The sequence below is a fragment of the Sparus aurata genome, chromosome 9 (assembly GCF_900880675.1).
Source record: "Sparus aurata chromosome 9, fSpaAur1.1, whole genome shotgun sequence".
Classification (NCBI taxonomy): Eukaryota; Metazoa; Chordata; class Actinopteri; order Spariformes; family Sparidae; genus Sparus; species Sparus aurata.
The window spans coordinates 13,480,121-13,501,577 of NC_044195.1; the positions used below are offsets into that span (position 1 = coordinate 13,480,121).

Sequence of the window (21,457 nt, forward strand, 5' to 3'; positions counted from 1 at the left end):
AAAAATCACAAACTTATTCCTGAACTAATAATGATACTATGAATGTTGTTCTATTAAATCATTTATTATGGAGTCTGTTGTCAGCTTTTTATATATTACTGTTGTTGACAAGGCTGTGTTGTGAAAGCTTTCTCCATTATTATTATTATCATTATTTGTAGTATTACAGGCTAGACTCTGATGGGGGTGTTGGTTAATCTGGGATCACACCACTTGGGGGACTCGGATATCCCAGTCCCAGATCAGGAGGAGGAGCTCAGTGGAGGAAGTGGCTCCACAGCCTGGATGTGTGTGTATGTGTGTGTGTGTGTATGGAGCAGTTACCTCCATAGTGAGAGTGTCGCTAACCACTGGACTGTTAACCGACAACAGAAGGACACCCTCGCGGAGGAAACCTCGCGCTGAGGCGCTCTCGGGCAGTCGGACGCTAGCTTCTTGTATCCCCCTCCCCACCTCGGCACAGGTTGAAGCGGTGCAGCCGGTCCAGAAGCGAGCAGTATGCATTCAGACTGCAGGCTGCTATGGGCAGAGCGGTAATGGTGGGCAGGGGACCGACTGGGGCCGGGGTTCTCGTCCTGTCGATTCTCATCAATCTCACCACGGAAGGCTGTCGAGCGCAGAAAGGTTGGTGGCACACAGCTGAGGCGACAACTGGAGGAGCTGAGTGTGGCTGCGGCGGCGACGTGCGGCCATGCTGGAGTAAAAGTGTGAACGCAGAAGTTGTAGATGTTTTTTTTTTTTTAGAGATAAGCCACGGCGACGGTACACTGTTTATTGTGTGCCGAACTTAAAACCTACCTTACATGGCCGTGTGTACGTGGAGTTCTGCTCGGTTTACACCGCTTGCCGCCGCCCGTCATGGTGTGTTTGGTTGAAGAAGGGGGTAGTGAAACCAGGCAAACCGGTTCTTAAAAAACTACTGACATTGTGAACGATTAGCTGCTGCTTGGCGGAGCAGTTGCTTGCTGAATTAACGTGTGGCTTTAAAGTATTTGTTTGAAGTCTAAAATCACAGCCTGCTGCTTGTGTGCGCTTCGCGATAAGCTAGCAACCTTTAAATTCCCAGTTTTGTTAAGGGACTCTGGCTTTAAGTTCTCTGTGTTCGAGGCAAACGGCACATTTGGGAGCTTGTGGCCTTGTTTCCAGTCTCAGGTAGCCCAGTTTCAAAACTCCACCGTGAACTGAACTAACGACACACACGACAAAGCTCTAAGCTCAGCGTGTTTTCGTTGTTGTCGGTTCACTTTACGCCATATTGTACCCAAACAGGGGTATTCGTTAGGTTTTTAGAGCCCGCAGGCAACCTCAGGTGGTCAGAGGTTGGGGGTGGGGTATCAGTGGGGGTATGGGTGTAAACACGTGGACACAGTTTGTCATAACTCTAAATTTCGCATTAATTATAACGAGTCTCTCCCCCCCCCCATTCATCATGAATTTGTATTTGGTGTGGTAATGGTAGATCAGTCAAGGGAGAGAACGAAGTTGTGTGAAGGTTTGTTTTTGAGGCCTGAGGGGTAACTTTAGTAAGGTAATCTGAACTCCTGCTGCATGCCATGCAGTTGTTCAGTATGTGAGTCAGAGTGAGGGGAAGCAGCTTTGTTTTTGTCCTATTCATCTGGATAGTGTCCACTGAGAGGCTCTTACGTAACTCCAGAACATCCACTTAGCACCATGAAGCGTGACTGTTGAGTGTTATCTCAGGGCCATGAGTCCACAGCATCAACAGACACAATGCCTCTGCTCTCTGACAGCTCCGAAGACACACTGGATTCTCCTTAAAAAAAAAAAAAAAAGAAGACTGAGCTCATAATTTTGTATGAAATTGAGTTCAAGGTTCATTAAATTGTCTTAAATTTTAACTGTGTGGTTTTTAGCTGCCAAAAGACAAATAAAATCACATTCTTGGATTTTAATGTTTTGGTCGAAAGAGCCAAAAGTTTTGATTGTCTATAAAACCCAAAGCCAACTTCTCTGCTGAATCTAATTGCAATGCATTACATTCATTTGGCAGATATTTGTATTCAAAGTATGGCTGCAACTAACTTAGTTTTATTATCTATTAATCTGCCAATTATTTTCTTGATTAATTGATTGGTCTGTAAAACATCCTGACATCCCAAAGATTTGCAGGATCCTATGGCCCCAAAAAAGTAAAACTACCACATGACATTTGAGTGGCTGGAGCTAGGGACACTGAGACTTGTCCCTGCATGCACGGTCGCTTGGAAGCGCCTGTTTTAGCGTGGTGGAGCGAGGCTGCATGTGCAACTGGCCATCATACTGTATGTAATTAATGGAGAAAGTGGCCTTGCACTAAAAGCTTTTCAAGTTTGCTAGATAAAAATGCAACATGTACCATGGAAAACTATGGTTTTGCCGGCAATGCATTTCTAGCATCTTGTCTTGGTGTGATTGGCTGCAAATGAGTATCTGGTGTTTTTATTCGCTGTCGGTGATAAGTTCAATAACAGAACGATCATTTCAGCTGTAGTCCAAAACATCTTGCATTTTTTTCCCACCACATTCTCAGTCAGTTTGGGGTTCGATGTCTTGCTAAAAGACACTGCAGAATGTGGTCAGGAGTTTAACCAGCAGCCTAATGATTTCAGTCTAAATCAGTCTGATCATCTCACCTGTAGTCTTTTCTGCTGTGAAGGTTCTCATAACAACCACATGTTTCTTATATATTTTGTTGATTTCTGAACTGAAATGAAATGTAATAAAGGGAACGGGGTGCGTTCCGTTTGATTGCCTGTTACTATGAATTCCAGGAGAGATGAAAATTGAGAAAGGAAGTCGGCTAAGACAAAACATAACGTGAATAAAACTTTAACACATTACCTCATACATGAGTATTTATGCCAGAGTACTATAGATGGATGGAACTACCTTGATCCATACCATATGAACATAAATAAATCCCCAAACATGCACTGGGTTGTGGATGAGAAAAGTAATGTTTGTATCTATTACATTGCCTAATCCCTTGCTTTGTATGCCAACTAAAGAAACGAATGTGCTCAATTCGCATTCATAGATGGACCAGAACAAGCAGAATCACTACATGTAAATGTAAACAAGAAATTTAAGAAAAATCTGAATTTAAAATGTGATGGTATTCTAGTTGACACGAAAAAAATAACAAATTGGCATATTCCTTAATCAGTCTGACTTATTTGTCAGACTTATTTGTCCTATCTGTGACATTCAGTATAAAACAGATACATCTCTTGAAAACTGTCTAGTTTCATTTCTAAAAGAGGCGGAGTTGCTTCTTAACACATCTGCGCACTGTAGTTTTTAGCCTAAGAACCGAAACAAAGGAAGGTGCATTATTTTCACCTGCTAATAAACACACTTCATGTAGCAGTGAGTATTTTTGACAGCTGGGTGGTGTATATAGGATTGACTAAAAAATAAAGAACAGTGTGTGTGTTCATTGAAATGAAGCTGCACATAACCCAGTACAACCGTGTCGCTCATTTATGTGTTTATATCAGTTTTTAAAGACATTCGAGCTCTAGGGTGTAGACAGCCATATGATTAAAGCCCCTGCTAACAGCATGTTTCATTTTTACATTATTTGGGTGAAAATTTGTCTCATAAATCTTGAGTCATACCAACTCTTGCTTTGGGCATGTCTTTTACTGTGTCCCCTCTGTCTGTGCTTTATTAATGGCATCCTTTCTTTTGCTGAAACTGTGTGTGTGTGTGTGTGTGTGTGTGTGTGTTGTCCTGCAGGTGATGGCTGTGGCCCCAGTGTACTTGGCCCGAGCAGTGGGACTCTGTCCTCTCTGGGTTACCCGGGGACGTACCCAAACGACACGGTGTGTGAATGGGAGATCAGCGTTCCCCGCGGGAACAGGATCCACTTTCGCTTTGCCGAGTTGGACATAGAAGACAGTGACTGCCAGGTCAACTACCTCCGCCTCTACAACGGCATTGGACCTGAGAGGAGTGAGATTGGTGAGAGTGACAAGCTTTTACCAGACACTACTTTAAATGACGCCTCAATTTAAGCGATTAATTCTTGCCTAAATGAAAATGCTATCAAGTCAATTTAGATAGACCAAACTACAATACACACTAGAGTAGTCCTTCACGACTCAAGTTAAGGCACCAGTATACTACTATCCTATACTAGAATGTGATGTGATTGGCCAGGCGCATGGAGGTGAGAAAAAGTTTCTCACTGGCTCTCTTTTCCCATTATTTACACAACTGTGTCACTTTTCATGTGAACAATATGACTTCAACACTATTGCCATTTTTGCACCAATCCTTTTGGTCACACCGAGTCAAACTAAGCCGGCCAACGATGGACGTGCTGTGGCCAACCCGTAGCAAGCACCCATCTCCCCCTAAAATTGATATTCAGCTCATATCTGTGCAGGAAAGAGAGAGAGAGAGAGAGACTTTTTTTAAATGTCAGTGTGATCAGCTCTCAGTACTTTTGTAGCTTCTAACCGAATCTCTTTAGTTTCTCTCATCCTGGCTGTACTTTCAAACATCTGCTGTGTTTTACTGCTTTGTCGTGTTTGCTCTCAGCTTTTCCAGTAGTCATGTTTAGTTACTGCTGGTGAAAACACGACGTTTCCTGCAATGCTGCTCATAATAAAGCTTTTAAATGACTAACTAATGGGGGGAGTTTGTTGTGAATAAGCTATAAGAACTAAGACATGTTTGTAACTGAGTTAGTCACTTTGTTAGCAGTGATTCTTCGATAGTATTTTGGGCATTGGGACAAGCCATTAGTTTAAGACACTCCGTCAAGCAGGTATAGCCCAGTTGCGGTGGAAATGCAAACCCAGAGTTAAACCTAGGAGAGCCAGGCTGGCAAATGATTCCAAGGGAGACTTTATGAAAAAATGCAGTGTTTTCCATATATTTAGATGATATCCCATCTAAGAAGGGTCTCTTTGACGGTTGCCTTTGTATTTTGCCTTCAAGTGTGACCATTCGGAACAAACTAGGTCTTTAGCCCTCTCCCAATCAATATCTGTCATGCATTCTGTAGCTTCTTCCCTGTCAGGAAATTGTTGAACGTATTAAAACCTGCTGTCATTACCTCTATAATGTGAATCCTGATCTGCATACAGCTGGTCAGTGTTTAGGCTTGTTTAACCAAGGTTAGTATATTTTAAACTTTATTAAAGATACATGCCTGTGCAGCAGAGGAAGACTTAGCCCCAGATTCTACCAGGTACATTGGCATTGCAATTGCTGGAGCTGATTGTGGCCATTTAGGCAGTGCTTGTTGGAAAATGACAACATAAACACAACTGGAGCAAGTTAACACTATCAGGCAGCCTGACACTTGGTATGAAATGCTCCTTGTGGAATATAGAGCTGCGTGAACAAGTCTGTGTCTCGCTTGCAACGCCATAAAGATGTGCATGGTGGAAAGAAGGCATTAGAGTTTCGTAATTGTTCTTCAGTAGAGTCAGATTGTGCATTTATTAGTCACATTCCTCTCCCTGATGCAATTGCTTACATGATGTTCATGCGATCAGTATACAATACCAGGTTACTTTAGTTCATGTAAACGCAGTGACTGACATTGCATTAAGCACATGATGAGCCTACAGTCACGGCTGGTCTCATGCCAGAGTGCTGCCGGCAAGCTTGCAATGAGTGTCACCGATGATGAAAATTAGGCTGGATATCAGACCTGTAGATGTACAGTTTAATACACATAGAGCTGTGGATGAGGATTGAATGGGCCATTTCTTGATTTTATGTTGCTCTTAAAAGACCCCTGAAGTAGTCTGGCTGAGTTGGAACTTGCTTCACTGTGAGTTTGCAGTAATGTAAATCAATAGAATATGACAGAATGTTAAGCTTTGATTCAGTCCAAAATGATTTCATTAATAAAAGTCTTAACGAAATTCCGACACATTTTCTCCTGCCTGAAGCTCATTCATTAATTTATACACTTTCTCCCACTTAGCTAGGTACTAATTAGGATAAGTACTAGGAAGTTTTACATTTTACTGACACATTAGTCACCAGCAACTGGGAAATGTTTGCTTCCCTTAGAACTGGATTGTGAACACCTAAAAGATATTAAAATGTGCAAAACCCTTTATATTATTTATTGAGGCGTGTAGTCATCTACATCTCTGCTTTTTCATCCTTTCCCAGAGTAAATGGGTGGTTTATTGCTCAGTTAGTTACAACCACAAAATCTGCACTTATATCCAACAAAGTGCAAGTTTATTGAAAGGAACCTGTAAAATTAACCAAAACGTCTTTGTCCTGTATCCCTATGCTCTCAGTGAAGTACTGCGGTTTGGGTCTGAAGGTGAACGAGCTGATCGAGGCCACTGGCAACCAGGTCACTGTCCAGTTCATGAGCGGGACCCACCACAGTGGGCGTGGATTCTACCTGTCCTACTCGACCACTGAACACACAGGTAACACACTCTCATATCACTCACCTGCGTCTGCTGATGTGTGCAGGAGGGGTGGGTGTATATAATGGAGGTGTAGCAGACTGGAATGATGTTTTGTTGATGTCATCTCACTGTTGAGCTTAGTTACTTTTCTGTTTTGGCCCCTGGTATAAGAGTTGCTTTGGAGACTTTTTTTTGGAGAGGTTTTGTGTGTGTGTGTGTGTGTGTGTGTGTGTGTGTGTGTGTGTGTACGTACGTGTGTGTGTACGCGTGCCACAGTCTAATCTAAGTCTCATGACACCTGTTTCATTGTGCGCCACCTCCGTAGTTTTGACTGTTCCGAACTAATTAGATTGTATTGAAAAGACTTGCACGTACATGTCAGGTTCTGTGTTGCATTTGTCTTATCTCTGTTGTTGTGTACAAACTTCATACGTCGCCTTACGTTAGCTACGCAGTCAGTCACAAACTATCCCTACAGTTGTGGGTTTGAGAAGGTTCAGACGCTGAGAATTTGTACAACTTGGGTGGACTTTAGATCTAACATGTATGATGGTTGCTGCACCATCATCACCAATCATGTACAGTGGTTACCTGAGATGCAAAGACCAAGAAAACAAAAAAAGACAAAAACCATAAATGTATAAAAGCAGCATTTCACAAAACACAATAATACAGGAAACATATGAATCAGGCCGGGTCAGGTCTTTGCTCGGCACCTCAGCTGTGTGGCAATACAGTATGTCTAATAGGCTCATGAATCAGTGTGGACTGTGGTATATGCTATCAACTCTGATCATGTGGCGCATCTTAGTCATCACAGGAGAATTAGACTATGGCTGAATTCCAAAGCACATACTTCTCTTTTTACTTTTAGTTCACACTGCAGCTCCTCTTACACCACACTGTTGCATGCAGTCTTCATCCAACTGGGACATACTACTTCATCATAACATCACATATGAACTTTGACCCTCTTGCTCACACATCCGTTGTCGTCTGGATTTGAAGTACATTTTAAGTGAGTAAACACTGAGGAAGTATGCTATTTAGAATGCAGCCAATGAGCAGTCATCTGTCCGTTCTCTCAGCAGCTCAGTCGACTTGAGATTTCATTTACAGCGCAGAAGATTGTGGGTCAGAATAGGCGATATGTGACCGGATGCAATGGGACAGTCTGGTATTGTTCTATGTATATGTACTGTATGTATTGTTACTGTATGTCTGAAAAATATTATTTGCTGCCCAGAGCATCTCTGTATCTCCATGATGCTTTATCTATAATTGTATGGTATGACATATTTCATCTTTTAAAAAAAGTTGCAGGTCCTGTTATTTGGATATTGGAATTTCTTTTTTTTGTACCTTTTCATGGCTTTATTCTACAGTACAGCTAAAGAATGACAGGAAATGGGATACGAGAGAGAAGGTCTGACACGCAGCAAATGTCCACAGGTCGTTCCTGAACCCTGGGCCACCATACTCACGTCACAGCCTTTGTGTATGGCGCGCCTGCGCTTTAGCTACATTTTACAGTCTATAGCCAGGCCAGTGGCTCAGTGAGGTGGACTTAGGCTTATGTTTAAGTTAAATTTATAATCTTAATTAAATTTGCAGGCATGCTGACATTTTCAACCTTACATTAAATGTATTTGAAGCTAATTGGAATGTCATCAGCTCTGCAGGTATTTGGCCATAAAGCAAAAGTCTTGAACAGACACAAGTCTTGAAGATAAATATGGATTCTATCTGTGACACTAGAGGAAAAATTAATCATCATTAAGTCAGTAGGATTAATTATCTGGGGACCAGTAATGTTTACACAAAATTTAACTAAAATAGTATCGTATAATAAAGTATAATTAATAGTATAATTAAGATTGGTGAAAATAAAAAGTGTGAAACTGAAAGGACAAACATTTCCATTCGCGATGCAGACACAGAGTTTTAAAAGTGTTTTCTCTCCCTATTGGTTCTGTTTGGGTCCACGGCAGTATGGATGGGATCTTAATTATTTGTGGTAAATTGGAATCAGACCTCAGGCCCCTTTTGGATTAGGCATGTTTTGAAAATGAATAATCTGTAGCGTTTCCATTGATTGGATTGTTGACTTGTGATGTGGACCTCTGAGGATCTCTAAACCATATTTAGAGAAACATGGCATAATGCATTTTATAAAATAGCTTTTCAATGTTCTTTTTTGCGTTAATGTGTTTTGTCCAGTGTTTACTCTGTTTACATGTCAGGACCAATGTATTTTAAAGGGTCAAAGAAGATAAAGTATATTTCCCATTATCCTGGAAACAAACAGAGGTATCAGTTCATTGAAAGAGAGTACCAACTGAACATAACTTGACTTGAGCTGTGTCCACAGTTTTGCTGGAGGCCAAGTGAGTGTACACCACATGCCATTTACGATGTGGTGTTTGCTCACCATTGAGAATGTAGTTAAACACACAGCAGAGATAAGGGGCTGCTCTGCTGTGGATGTTATATACTGATCAGTCGTGGAAATGGGATTTCAGCTGCTGTGTGCAGGGTCGTCTTGGTTTTGGTCATTTTTAACTGTATTCTCACTTTAATGTGCGACAGTTGTGAATACAGATGGGTGGCAGAAACAGATGTATGTAAAGTTGGACAAAAAGACTCCTCCATCCATAATTGGCATTCAGTGTGTCTGTGGCTGGGGTTTGTCACATTGCAGAGTTACAGCCCTCTTCTTCTGTGCAAAATGTAAATTGGGACTGACTTTATTCATGGTTTAGTTGTGGCTTTTTTCAGTGGACTGCTGCTGGTAAAAGCCAGCAGAGACAGACGGGGGATAATGAGGACTGACCCTTGTGAAGTGAGATGAGTTGGAGAGAAAATTTGTAAAGGACAGGAACAAGGAGCAATAGGAAGTGAAAGTAATTGAGAGAAATAGAAAGTAGTAATGACATTTTGTGGTTTTATCATAAGACTTCCTGTCTGTGAGAAGCTGCTTACATTTCTCTAATGTGATAGCATATTACCGAAGAAGTGTCATTCAGCCTTTCTCAGACATTGACCTTTAAGATCATCTGGTGGCAAACATGTTGGACTAAATCACCACACAATGACTTTTACATAAATCTTTATCTTCTCCAAAACTACATAGTGCCTTTAAGGTAAAGCCTGCAGCAGCAGGTGAAACATGCAGCGAGAGAGATTAAAGCATGTTGTGATCCACCTTTAAGGATCACTCTGATGTATTTATAATGTCAATTTATAATCTCTTATGGACAATGAAAATAAAACCAGTTTAATAAGATAACAGTGAATGAGCCAATTTAAATAAAAAGTAAACAATGATTGATAAAACTTGAAATGCCAATAAGTCATCTGAAATGTGGTACTGATAACAAAATATCTAATTTCTTATGTGCCAGACAGAACTTCATATTGCAGCAACGTCCTTGTCTTTACGTGTGCATCTGTCCTTCCATCTGCCTGTCTTAGATCTGATAAAGTCTTAGTCAAGAAATCACCGTCTTCTGACTAGTAATATCGAAACCAACATTTTGTACATGCCAGCTTGATAGCTGATGGTATAGACATGATTTAACTGATGCACTGATACTGTAGCTATTATATACAGCAGTACATGAGAGACAGAAGCACATTCTGATGTCTGAACTCGCTGCTTTTTCTCTCTTAAAAACAATGTTTTAGAAGGCTGCACAGTGTCATGTGGAACATTTTCAGTGACTTCAGATAACATGACATGTGTTCTGCAGAGTAATTACTCTAAGTGGTCATCTCTGTGACTGAATCACAGTTGAAGGCAAACAAGGCCATCAACGGACCCAGCTCATCCCCCCCGCCCCCAAAGAGCTAATGCATGTTTTTACTGTCATGTTACCGATCATGCGGATGAGCGTGGGAGGACAGTTTGCACAGCTAAGTAAATCAGTCACCATGGCCACTTGCGGCGGTTGGGGGTATTTGTCCGCTTGAATCACTGGTTGGTTTACCAGATAAATGGGCTTTTTGATTAATGTGGTCACGACGAGATGAGACTGACCGCCCCCACTGGGTTTGCATGGAATTCCGAGCAGCCCACAGCATCCTGTTGGATATATGTGGTCTCATCACTGAAACACTTATTTGGAACTTCTGACATACACACACACACACACACACACACACACACACACACACCAATTTTGTGACAGATCATGAAATCAGCAATTTTTACAGTTGGTTAGAAGTCTTTTTTTAATCAAGAATGTCTAAAATTCACTGGATTTAGCTTCACAAATGTGAATATACACGACATATTCAGATTTTTGTTTTTTTGGTTGTTCAACAGTCTGGAACCTAAAGACATTTAATAAGAAATTACAAGACAGAGATAATAATCACATTTGTGAACCTGGAAGCAGCAATGACATCGGACCATCAAAGCTGTTACTAGTAAAGTTTGGTTATTGATAATTGTTTCATAATCCACGTTTTAACTTGAGAAGGATAAGTCGATTTATCACATATATTTATATATAACATATTTCAAACAAAAATGGCGGAGATCAAACATTGCTCTTTGTTCATTTTACATTTTATAGTCTTGACGATTAATTGAAAAATGTGCACACCAAATTAATCAATAATGAAAATAGTCCTTTGTTGCAGCTCTCGTTTGAAGAATTACTTTCAATCACGCTAACTGTAAAATCTGCCTTTATTGGTTTAGTTTAAATGATTTAAATCCCAGATAATAACGCAGATGAATTTCCTGGGAAAGGTTGGCGGTTTTCATCTGGGGTGATGGGTGTGCAGGAGCGTGCAGAGAAAACCAGTTCTGACACTGTTGGTTTTGCCTTTTGCAGATCTCATCACCTGTCTGCACAAAGGAACGGATATCCCTGAGGCAGAGTTCAGGTAAATAATGCTTGCTTTGTGTGGATATATTTGTGCAGGGATCAAACTGTCTGACACTCCATTGTGTGTGTCTCCCTCGGTAGTAAGTACTGTCCGGCAGGCTGCTTGACATCCACTGAGGAGATTTCTGGAACTATACCGAATGGCTACAGAGAGGTGAGTGTAAACAATTTACGTACATTCATATACAGCATGTGTTTTCTTTTTGTTGCTGTCCTCAACACATTTCCAGGTGAGTCATGGTGCCCAGTGGTCTCCTGCTGTTTGGTCACTATGCCCACTGTTACCCCACAGGAACAATTAGTATTAGCTTACTCATGTTTCCATGGCCTCTCACTGCCGCCACCCATCTCTGTGCTGCTTGTCTGCACTTCTTTCCGTTTGATTCACTGAGATCCTCTTTTCTCTTCCTTGTGTAAACGGGCCCCTGCTCTGTGGACATGCGAGTCCTTGTCTGATGACCTCACAGCACCCCCGCTGCACGTGAGGTCATGGGTGCCGAGTCTCTGGCTGATGACCTCATGCTCAGAGCTCGGGGTTTGTTGAGGGGAGAGAAGGGAGTGAGGGGTTGTTGCTGGCTGACTAGAGAACAGGGAGGAGATTTGGGGTGTGCTTCAGGGAGCGAGGTGCCCCACAGGAACAGAGGAGGGGCAGGGTCAGCGGGTGAAAGGGAGGTGAGACAATAGTTTGGACGAAAATAATAACCCTTTAATCCAGTCCAGCTGTGAGAGGGTGCTGAGCGGAGCTGTGTGTCGAGTGTGTGTTCTGGAGAGACAGAAAGCCCGAGAATGAGTCAGTGTGAGTGAGGAGTTGGAGAAAACCTGTGTGTGTGTGTGTGCAAGTGACTCATTCATGCGTTTTCGAGGTGTGTTTGTGTGTGTGTGTCAGTGTCACTAGGCTGTAATATCTTGATTGGGGAAGCATACCTTGGGATCAGCCGCCCCAACCAGAGCAGCCCCCCACAGGTCACTTTCTCTTGTTTTAATCCATTTCAAAGGTTTCTTATATAATCCATGCACTGGTTCCTATATTACAACATTCCACTTATGACAAAAATAATGTGTACGTGTGTCATTTCATGTGTGTTCATGTGGTTTCCTCTGTTGGAGGCAGGGTGCGGTGGTTTGGAGCGGTGCTGTGTGATTGTCTTAGTGGTTTGGTATGGCGCTCTGTAGGATGTGGTGTGTGTTTTGGGGAAGTCACAGGGCCAGTGTTGATTGCTTGTGGCAGCATTTGACTTCAGTGCATGTGTGCATGTGCATACATGTTTACATGCGCTTGTCGTTGTGTGGGTCGCCAGTGCTTTCCCACAATCCCATCAGCTGTGGATTCCAGTGTGGGTCTTTTCCAGTAATAAAATTCCACCTCACTCCAGCAGCTGTTCATGGGAAGGAGCTTGTGATCAGAGTGCAGCCGGGTTTTTTTGTCCGTTTCACAGTGATGTGGCAGCAGGTTTGGACAGGAATGCAACCAGCGGTGAATCATTACCATCAGGGCCTCTCCATATCCTCTCTACAGAAAAGTGACATCATGCTGACTCATCAGCCTTTATCTGCCACAGTCTGAAGGTTAAGCGCTTGTTCTCGAGTCACAGTGCAAGACAGTGCTGCCTGTTCCCGCTGCCTTACCTGAAAAAGATATTGGTTTGCAACGGTACCAGCGGTAGTGTTTGTTTAAGCATTGTTACCTGTAAGCCCGTTTCTGTACAGGACCTGTTTCAGGAACTGTTTTTAGGAACTCTACCACTAGGAATGGGACTACATACGATTTAATCACAGATCCCAACAGAACAGCCAAGATAATTTGACCTTGATGAATTTCCATTATTGGGATGAAGGAAACATTGAATATGCTAAAATCTGTGACTTGAAAAGAAGTATAACTCAATGACTTGCACTCCTTTTTTATATTGATGTAAAAAATATATATATATATATATATATATATATATATATAGAGATATATATAGATATATATATAGATATATATATATATAGAGATATATATAGATAGATATATATATATATATATATATATATATATATATATATATATATATATATATATATATATATATATATATATATATATATATATATATATATATATATATATATATATAAAATTCAGTGTTCATTGAAAAAGATGCGTGTCCCGTCTGTGTTGTAATAGAAATATTTGTTTCTTAATAAAATGTAGGGTACGGTGAATCCAATACAATACAGTGCCAGTTTTTGGTGTTTTAAGTGTATTTTGACGATTTGTTGACGTAGGTGCAGCCCCCAGACTGTTTTGGGCACCACCTAAACCAAATGAATGAAAAAAATTTGAATCAAAACTAACTGAATGGCCCTTCCCAGGCTTTTCCCTTTAAAGTTTTCATTGGTGGACCTCTTTAGCAAGTTTCAATATTAGGCTTTTTGTATTGGCGATTATTTATTATCTACTGAAGCTTTTTTTAACGTTTTGTTCACAGATAAAATAATGATCAAATGATTTGAAATTGCATTGATTTATTTTTTTGATTGAAGAACAAAATCCTTCCTCACACCATGGAAAACACTGCAATATATCAACAATAAGTTATATCAGCTTATATCAGTGTGATTTAATTATTGATCTACCTCTAAAGATAATAAGGCAAGAATGTTTGTTTGTTTTTGCCATATCCAGCTCATTACTCACAAATCCAAAGCAGTCCTGATTAACAACAATATACACAATGGTCTATCATGAATTGTGAGCCTTCAGCATGCACTGGTATTAGTATTACAACTTAGGTTGTAATGTATTTGATGTTGAAGAAAAGTTTTGCAGCCAACTTCCCAACTAGTCTTAAAAGTGATGCGAGGAAGTGTGTGGGCTAACACAAAAGAACCTCCTGTGGTTACAGTACAAACTGAAGCAGACAAATGATCAGAAAACACCAAAGATTGAGTTTTTGGATAACACTTATCTTGCTTTGTCCTATCTATGTATCACTCAGTCACTCAAAGCAAGAAAAAAAAAAAAACCTCAACGGGACATTGTGTTTTGTCTCATGTAGAGAACCTTTAATCTGTTATCAGTGTAATGAACCCTGTCTGCACAGTTTATCAGATGTGGCTTGAGTTACTGACACAGTTTGTTGTCAATGGAAATAGAAAGTGTCCTTTAATCTCATCTTTTCTTCCTTCCATCCTGCAGTCCTCTCCTCTGTGTGTGGCAGCCATCCACGCAGGTGTGGTGTCCAACGCGGAGGGAGGGAGGATCTACGTGGTCAGCAGCAAAGGCATCCCTCACTATGAGGCCACACTGGCAAACAATGTCACTTCCACTGGGTAAGAGCTTTTCCCAGTGTCTTCTTTATGTAATGTGTGTGTTCCTGCTCCCACTCCTTCTCTTCGGTCAGTAATTACTCAGTCAAAAGAATCAATAAACCTTAGATGTACTGATCTATGTTTAACTGATCCTCTCAACCATCTCTCCTCAGAGGAACCTTGTCGAACAGTCTCTTCACCTTCAAGACCAACGGTGAGTTTCCTTTTTATAATGATGCGCCATGAGCTGCTGTAATAGCTTTGCCGAGGGAAGTACTGTAAATGTAATTATTTCCATCAGCATCTGTCTTTTTAGTTGTAAGTCCTGCCGTGTCTGTAATTATTATTAGTCTGCAGCAGAAAATATAAAGTGAATTACACATTGCCTTTAGATATGCAATTCAGTGCAGTTAAATTAATTTCATATAGACATATATAAAAAAATATATACATTAAGGCCTCTTAAATCTCAGTTTAAGATGTTTTTAATGGTGTTAATGGCCTCTCTGTGCTTGCAGGCTGCTATGGAACGCTGGGCTTAGAGAACAGTGGTGTGGCGGACACTCAGCTCTCTGCTTCCTCTGTGTGGGAATGGAGCAATAACATGGGTCAGCACAGTGTGTGGGCGCCATCAGGGGCACGGCTTAAGAAGGCGGGGCCGCCGTGGGCACCTTCTCAGAGCAATCAAAACCAGTGGCTGCAGGTCGATCTTAAAAAGGAGAAGAGGATCACAGGTAACCACATATTGTAGCACATTCATAAACACTCTGACTGCAAGCCTACTATACAGCTCTCCAGAAAAATATTCCATCAGCTTTCCAGACTCTAGTTGGCAACAGTTGTAACAAGTTACAGGCTAAAGTAAGTCGAATTAGCCTCAGCTTCTCTGAGGTGGAGGGTATGTCAGAATCTCTTACATGATAAGTAAAAACACAATAAATTCTGGTAGTAGCTCACGATATTGGAAAAGCACCGTGACTTTGCATATTGTGAGGTTAGCTTGCTCACATGTAGACGATCATCAGTGTTGTGTAAATTAAATGGTTTTTTGTTATGGAATTACTCTTCGCTAATATGTCAGATTCATGTAGATGTATTTTCAGACCATTACATAAAAAAAAAAAAAAAGTTCAAATTATTATCAAACAGTTATTTGGCACCGGCCCTGTAGTAATTCAGAGGACTGCCCATCGGGCACTGTTTCATACCGTTTTGAAGAGATGCCACTTAACCTGAAAAAATGGTGCTCACTGTTTTCAGATCTGTGCCCCAGATATCCTTGATGTTGGTGGTGCTCTGACTTTCTGTCCATCTCATTCTTGTGAACATTGTCTCCCCTTTAGGGAATTAGATAATTATGATAGATTACGATAAGTCTAATGGGTTATATAATGCTATCATATTTGGAGAAAATAAAGGTCAGAGGTTAAATGCACTGTGACATCTTAATGTTCTGCAAAAAATGTTCTGGCCACGGTTGGCCTTTAGTGCCGTATCTAAACAACTTCTTGGTGGATTGCCATGAAGTTTGGTACAGATATCTGTGGTCAGAGGCAGAATCTCTAAGGCTTTGAATGTTGGCATGTTAACATGCCCAAGATTACAGCAGATTATCTTTGTCATTAGAACCAAAATGACATTTTCATTTGTTAAACTTTTACTAAAGCCAGCTGCACATCATCCTCTTGTCTCTGCTGTCCCCTCATCTAGGCATCACCACCACTGGCTCCACCCTGAGAGAATACCAGTACTACGTTTCAGCATACCAGGTTCTGTATAGCAGTGATAGCCAGCAGTGGAACATCTATAGGGAAGCAAACTCTACACAAGACAAGGTAACACAAGCACCAAATCAATAAACCCTGCTTGCTCAACAATTACGTCATTGGCTTTTATGTTTTTTTTTCCTCCTCCAAATTAGTGCAAATGGACAAAAATGTCACTTAAGAAAGCTGTAGGGACATATGCTTGGACTGTTTCCATAGCAACTGGTATTGACTAAGATGTTTATGGCAGGAAGTGAAGGCAGTCAGTGGTTTGAGTTAAGTGCTGTGGTAGACAAGTCAGGACACTTGGGCATTAATAATGAATGGATATGGATTTAGTGGCCGGGTTGTTACTCTGGAACTGCTGTCTACGCGCTGCTCACTGCTGGGATTCTCACGGCTTCTTATGACGTGGAGGGGAAGTAGTTATTAGCTTGCCAAGTTGGAAAATAATCAGCTTATGTCTTCTTATGCATATGTTCAGTCTGAAACACGTTTTCTTCTAAACTACTACTACTGAGCTGGAGTTTGGTTTAAATCTCTGGCACAAATAAGAGGGATTGATCTCCTTTTTAATGTAGGTTTTTAAAGGCAACATCAACTATCTGCACGAGGTGAGGAATAACTTCATTCCACCAATCGAGGCCCGCTTTGTGAGGATCAGTCCAACCCAATGGCAGCAGAGAATCGCACTCAAGTTGGAGCTGCTTGGCTGCGCAATTCCTTCAGGTCAGTAGAGGTGGTTGATTTGTAGATAAACAAATATCCTGTAAACAAGACAAGTTCGGACGCAGTTATAAAAATTTTTTTTTTTACAGCGAGGCCCAGAACAGATCTGAGGCCGAGGATGCTGCCCCCCTCTCGTCACTCTCCACCGTCTTTGGGTACGAAACGCCCGCCTCACCTTGGCCAAACCACACACACCCCAGACATCAGAAACACTACTATGCCTCCTCACACTGGCAAAGGTGCGTCAGATTTTTGATTTAAAAAGAGAAAGAAAAGCTTTTTTGATCCCAAATACAGACATTTGTCACCTGGTGTTTTTGCTCTTAGATGTGGCGCTGGCAGCAGTTCTGGTTCCCGTGTTGGTCATGGTTCTGACGGGTCTCATCTTGACTGTGGTTTGTGCTTGGCACTGGAGGAACAGGTTTGCATTTTTATTATCATGTCATAGATAAAAATCCCCTGTGAAAACGTAGTTTTGCCTACCAATGACAGTATTTTTGTCTCTTAATAGAAAAAAGAGTTCTGAAGGGACATATGATCTCCCCCACTGGGATCGCACAGGTATGTAATGTCTTTGCAGCGAAGGTTGATCTGTGTTTTGTGAGTGTTTGCCGGTGTGATTCGATGTGCGTCTCTTTGTGCTTCTGCTGCAGACTGGTGGAAAAGCATGAAGCAGCTGCTGCCCTCTAAGATGGTGGAGACGGAGGATTCAGTTCGGTACAGCAGCAGTGAGGTGGGGCGGCTTACAGGGAGAGGTGCTGTACCCAGACTACATGCTGAACCTGCAGGTAAACACTGTTTAGCATGAGGACTGTTGAAGTGATCTGAAATACCCTATTAACTTTTGGTGCAGATCAAGATAAAGGGATGGATCTAGGAATTTTTCTTCTCACTTTCTTTAACATTGCACAGTTTTTCAGCTTTTTCGTTGATTGCTCAGGGATTAATGGATCATGATGGAAAAAGGCATATTTAGATGGCTGGTATCTATGAGTACAATTTGAAACATATAAAATATGTTTTATTTGATTTTGGATTAGGCTGTATGGAGTTAAAAATTGGGCCTCGGTGGAAGTATGCAATGTGTGTCCTCCGTGACATTCTAATTAAATAGTTGAAAATGATCAATACATTTTTGCAGCTCTAGTGCCTGTAGAGTTTATTGTACTGACAGTGTTTGTAGCTGAAATGCAATGCGAGTATCGTTATGGCGTAACAAAAAGGTTGCAAAATCTGATCTTGAATGTTGTGAAATCAGTTTTTTTTAACACCAGCCTTTGGTTCCTGTCCTCCTCTTCATTGGAGCATTTATTTTTTGGATAAGAAATTACAGCAACTAACAATCATTAACAATAAATTATTAGGCCAATCATGTATTATATAAGTTTAAATAAGACGTATTGCCAAATTGCTGCCTTTGCGACCCTCTTGTCGGTCTGCTCTCCCAACTCTCTCTGTGCTAAAAGTTAAATGTGACTCCTGTTACTGTGTGCTGCTGGCCCTGCTGCAGCATGGAGTAGATGCCTCCGGCAGTTTGTAATCGTAGCGTCCATCCTCCGGACAATTGATTTTTTTTTAAAGTTACACTTTGGTAGGGGAGGTGGGCAAGTAATGTAATTGGTGTTAATCCGACCAGGGGGAACACAGAACAGAGACATGGCAGACCTACTGCAAGGTCTGAATAAGCTTTTTATATGGAAAAAAGATTTGCACTGCTAAAAACTAATTTTTTTATTTGAATATTTAGAAAATATGAACAGGTGAAAAAATAAAGTACAAATGTTTGTCAGATATGAGGGGAGGAGGGGACAAGATCTGCTGTAACTGTTTATAATGAATCATTTAGAAATGTATACAAACTGCTGTTTACATTTTTGTAGCATTATGTTAGTAATGGAAATAAAAAAAAATATTTTCAGAAGTATTTCACATTACCTATACAGCGCTGAACTGGCCTCCCTATGAGATGACAATACCAGCAGTGGCCCCAAGATGATTTGAGTTTCAGACCCTTGATTTAAATGAAAGCATCAAATCTATCCATTTTAAAAGCTGGAAACAGTAAATGACAATCATTTTTGCTTGAAAACCGACTAAAATGAGTAATACTTAATCAAAAAAGGTGGTTATTTTTCTTTCCCCCACGACTAATCTCTACAGCTCTATATGAAACTGTGTCATCTTTTTATTCAGTTGTTTGGCTTCACAGAAACCTCTGGTTTGACAGTTGCTGACAGTGTGGACACCAGGTCACCTATAAACTCAAAGAGTCTTTGGTTATTAATACACTGTGATATGCTCTCTTTTCAGAATATGCTCAGCCCCTGGTGAGTGGTGTTACAACATTAGGCGCCCGGTCAACCTTCAAACCCGACGAGGGGCCCGACCCAGGATACTCGGATCCTGACCTGTACGACGCTCCCATCTCACCAGACGTGTACCACGCCTATGCAGAACCCCTACCAGCTTCGGGATCTGAATACGCTACGCCCATTGTAGTTGATATGGGTTGCCACCCGTCAGGGGGCTCCTCCTTGAACCAGCCCTCCACTGTGTGCAGTTTCATGGGTGCCGGGCCGGCCGCACTGCTCACACGTACGGACAGCAGCCAGTCAGGGAGGTCGGCTTACGACACCCCCAAGAACGCCACTGGACAGGTCACACCCACTGAGGATCTGACCTATCAGGTACCTCAGAGTAGCACTCAGAAGCCATCGGGACATAGCTGAAGAGTCTGGATGCACATGGCCTTAATCTGCCCCTCACTGCCAACACAACCCACTGAACAAAGATATGGGGGTTGTTAGAGGAGGAGGAGCCCTTTGAGCCCTGGAGCCTGGGCTCGAGCCTTGAATGAACACTACCTTAGCTTTAGATTCATCTGGAGATGTCTGTATTGCCTAAATGTTTCTGCATGGCCACAATCTGCTTGTGTAGTGCCATTACAGTCCTATCACTGAAACCACACGATGAATGTGTTCGTGCCACGTGTGAGAGGCGGATGGATGAAAAGGAGAAAGCTGACTACTATTTGATAAAGACTCTGTCCCTGTTCTGTGATCCTTAGTAGTTGTTGCATTCTGTGAAACTGTGATTTCCATTATTTCAATGTTTTTCTGTTACATACTGAATCAGGTGAAACGGGGATGTACCTGATGATTTGCATTCAAAGATTTAAGGGTTCTCTTACTGAATTAATTGCATGTTGCATCAAGTATCCCAAATCCAAAGTCAAAGAATTCCTTCTCTCGCGAAACTCTAGTTTCCCACGGTACGTTTTGTCTTACTTTGTTTAAAAGCATGACTTGAAATTGTGTATAGTTCTAGTAATTCCATTACTGCAAACCTGTTTAAACTCTCAGATGATTTACTGATATTTATTTTTATTACACATCCTGCTGAAAAGGAGAAACGCTTATTAAAAACAGCCCACCACTAGCCTCACTGATTACAGGTCCAAGAATTGTAGTTGCACTCTTGCGGACAGACAGTAAGTAGTTTTGATCTTCAGAGATGTTGCATGTTACTTTGAAAAGGCCAATCAGGAGGATTGATCCAGTGAAGTCCCCAAGCAGAAAAAATAACCTTTTTGTCAGACCAAATGTTGTCTCTTCTATGATAGTGCAATGTTAATTCACAACAGAACCAATTTTGACAATTGTGCCAACAGTGCAGGTTTAGCCAAATAGACATTAAAGCAGTCTTAATATAGGAAAAACAGTTTGTTTTTAAAGGCCTAGTTAGGTGATTTCATAGCTCAAAAGGTACAAAGACAGGAGGTAGATGGGTTAATCTGTTACAGCTGATTATTTCATAGAGTTTCCTGTGCATTTGTCCTGAACTTTTGGATTTTATTTGTGCATCGTGGTGATTTGTCTCGTGTTCAACTGGGTGTTTGATCTGTCTTAATGCATTCAAAGTGTGACTCGTTCCTTCCTTGTATCTATGTGCATCAACATCTGTATGTGTGTTAAGCTGTTTTCAGTCCTGTGTGTGTTTTTGTTGTTTGGACTGGTTTTTTAATGCAGCTTATAGTTGTAGTAAGATGTGTTCAGTCGTCGTCTGTAGCACCAGTAGACTGCATTACCCCTCCTGTCCACCTGTGGTACTAATCAGACCAAACGCTCTGTGACAGGAGCGCAGATGGAGAATAAAATGGAACAAGCTGCTTTATAACATAACAGAATAGCAACCTCACCTGAGGGGGGAGGTGTTATTCACACAGCTGTGCCACCAATCATGCATTGATTTATGCTCAATAACCAAAGCGACCTACAGACAGAGTTCTGGTGCTCCCCGGTCACAGAGGGATTGTGTTTATGTGGCTCTCACTGATTGTAAATAGAGAAATAAAGAGTTTTAAAAGAAC

General features: G+C 41.3%; 1 protein-coding gene across 1 annotated transcript; it reads left to right on the plus strand.

The window, feature by feature from the left end:
- Positions 1-227: 227 nt before the first annotated feature.
- On the plus strand, positions 228-21,456 carry dcbld2 (discoidin, CUB and LCCL domain containing 2). Its single transcript, XM_030427676.1, has 15 exons — positions 228-624; positions 3,742-3,966; positions 6,279-6,416; positions 11,243-11,294; positions 11,378-11,450; positions 14,481-14,614; positions 14,767-14,807; positions 15,112-15,327; positions 16,304-16,428; positions 16,941-17,088; positions 17,178-17,327; positions 17,416-17,509; positions 17,600-17,649; positions 17,742-17,876; positions 19,399-21,456. The coding sequence occupies exons 1-15, from the start codon at positions 522-524 to the stop codon at positions 19,815-19,817; spliced, it is 2,103 nt and encodes a 700-aa protein (XP_030283536.1). The 5' UTR covers positions 228-521; the 3' UTR covers positions 19,818-21,456.
- Position 21,457: the final 1 nt, after the last annotated feature.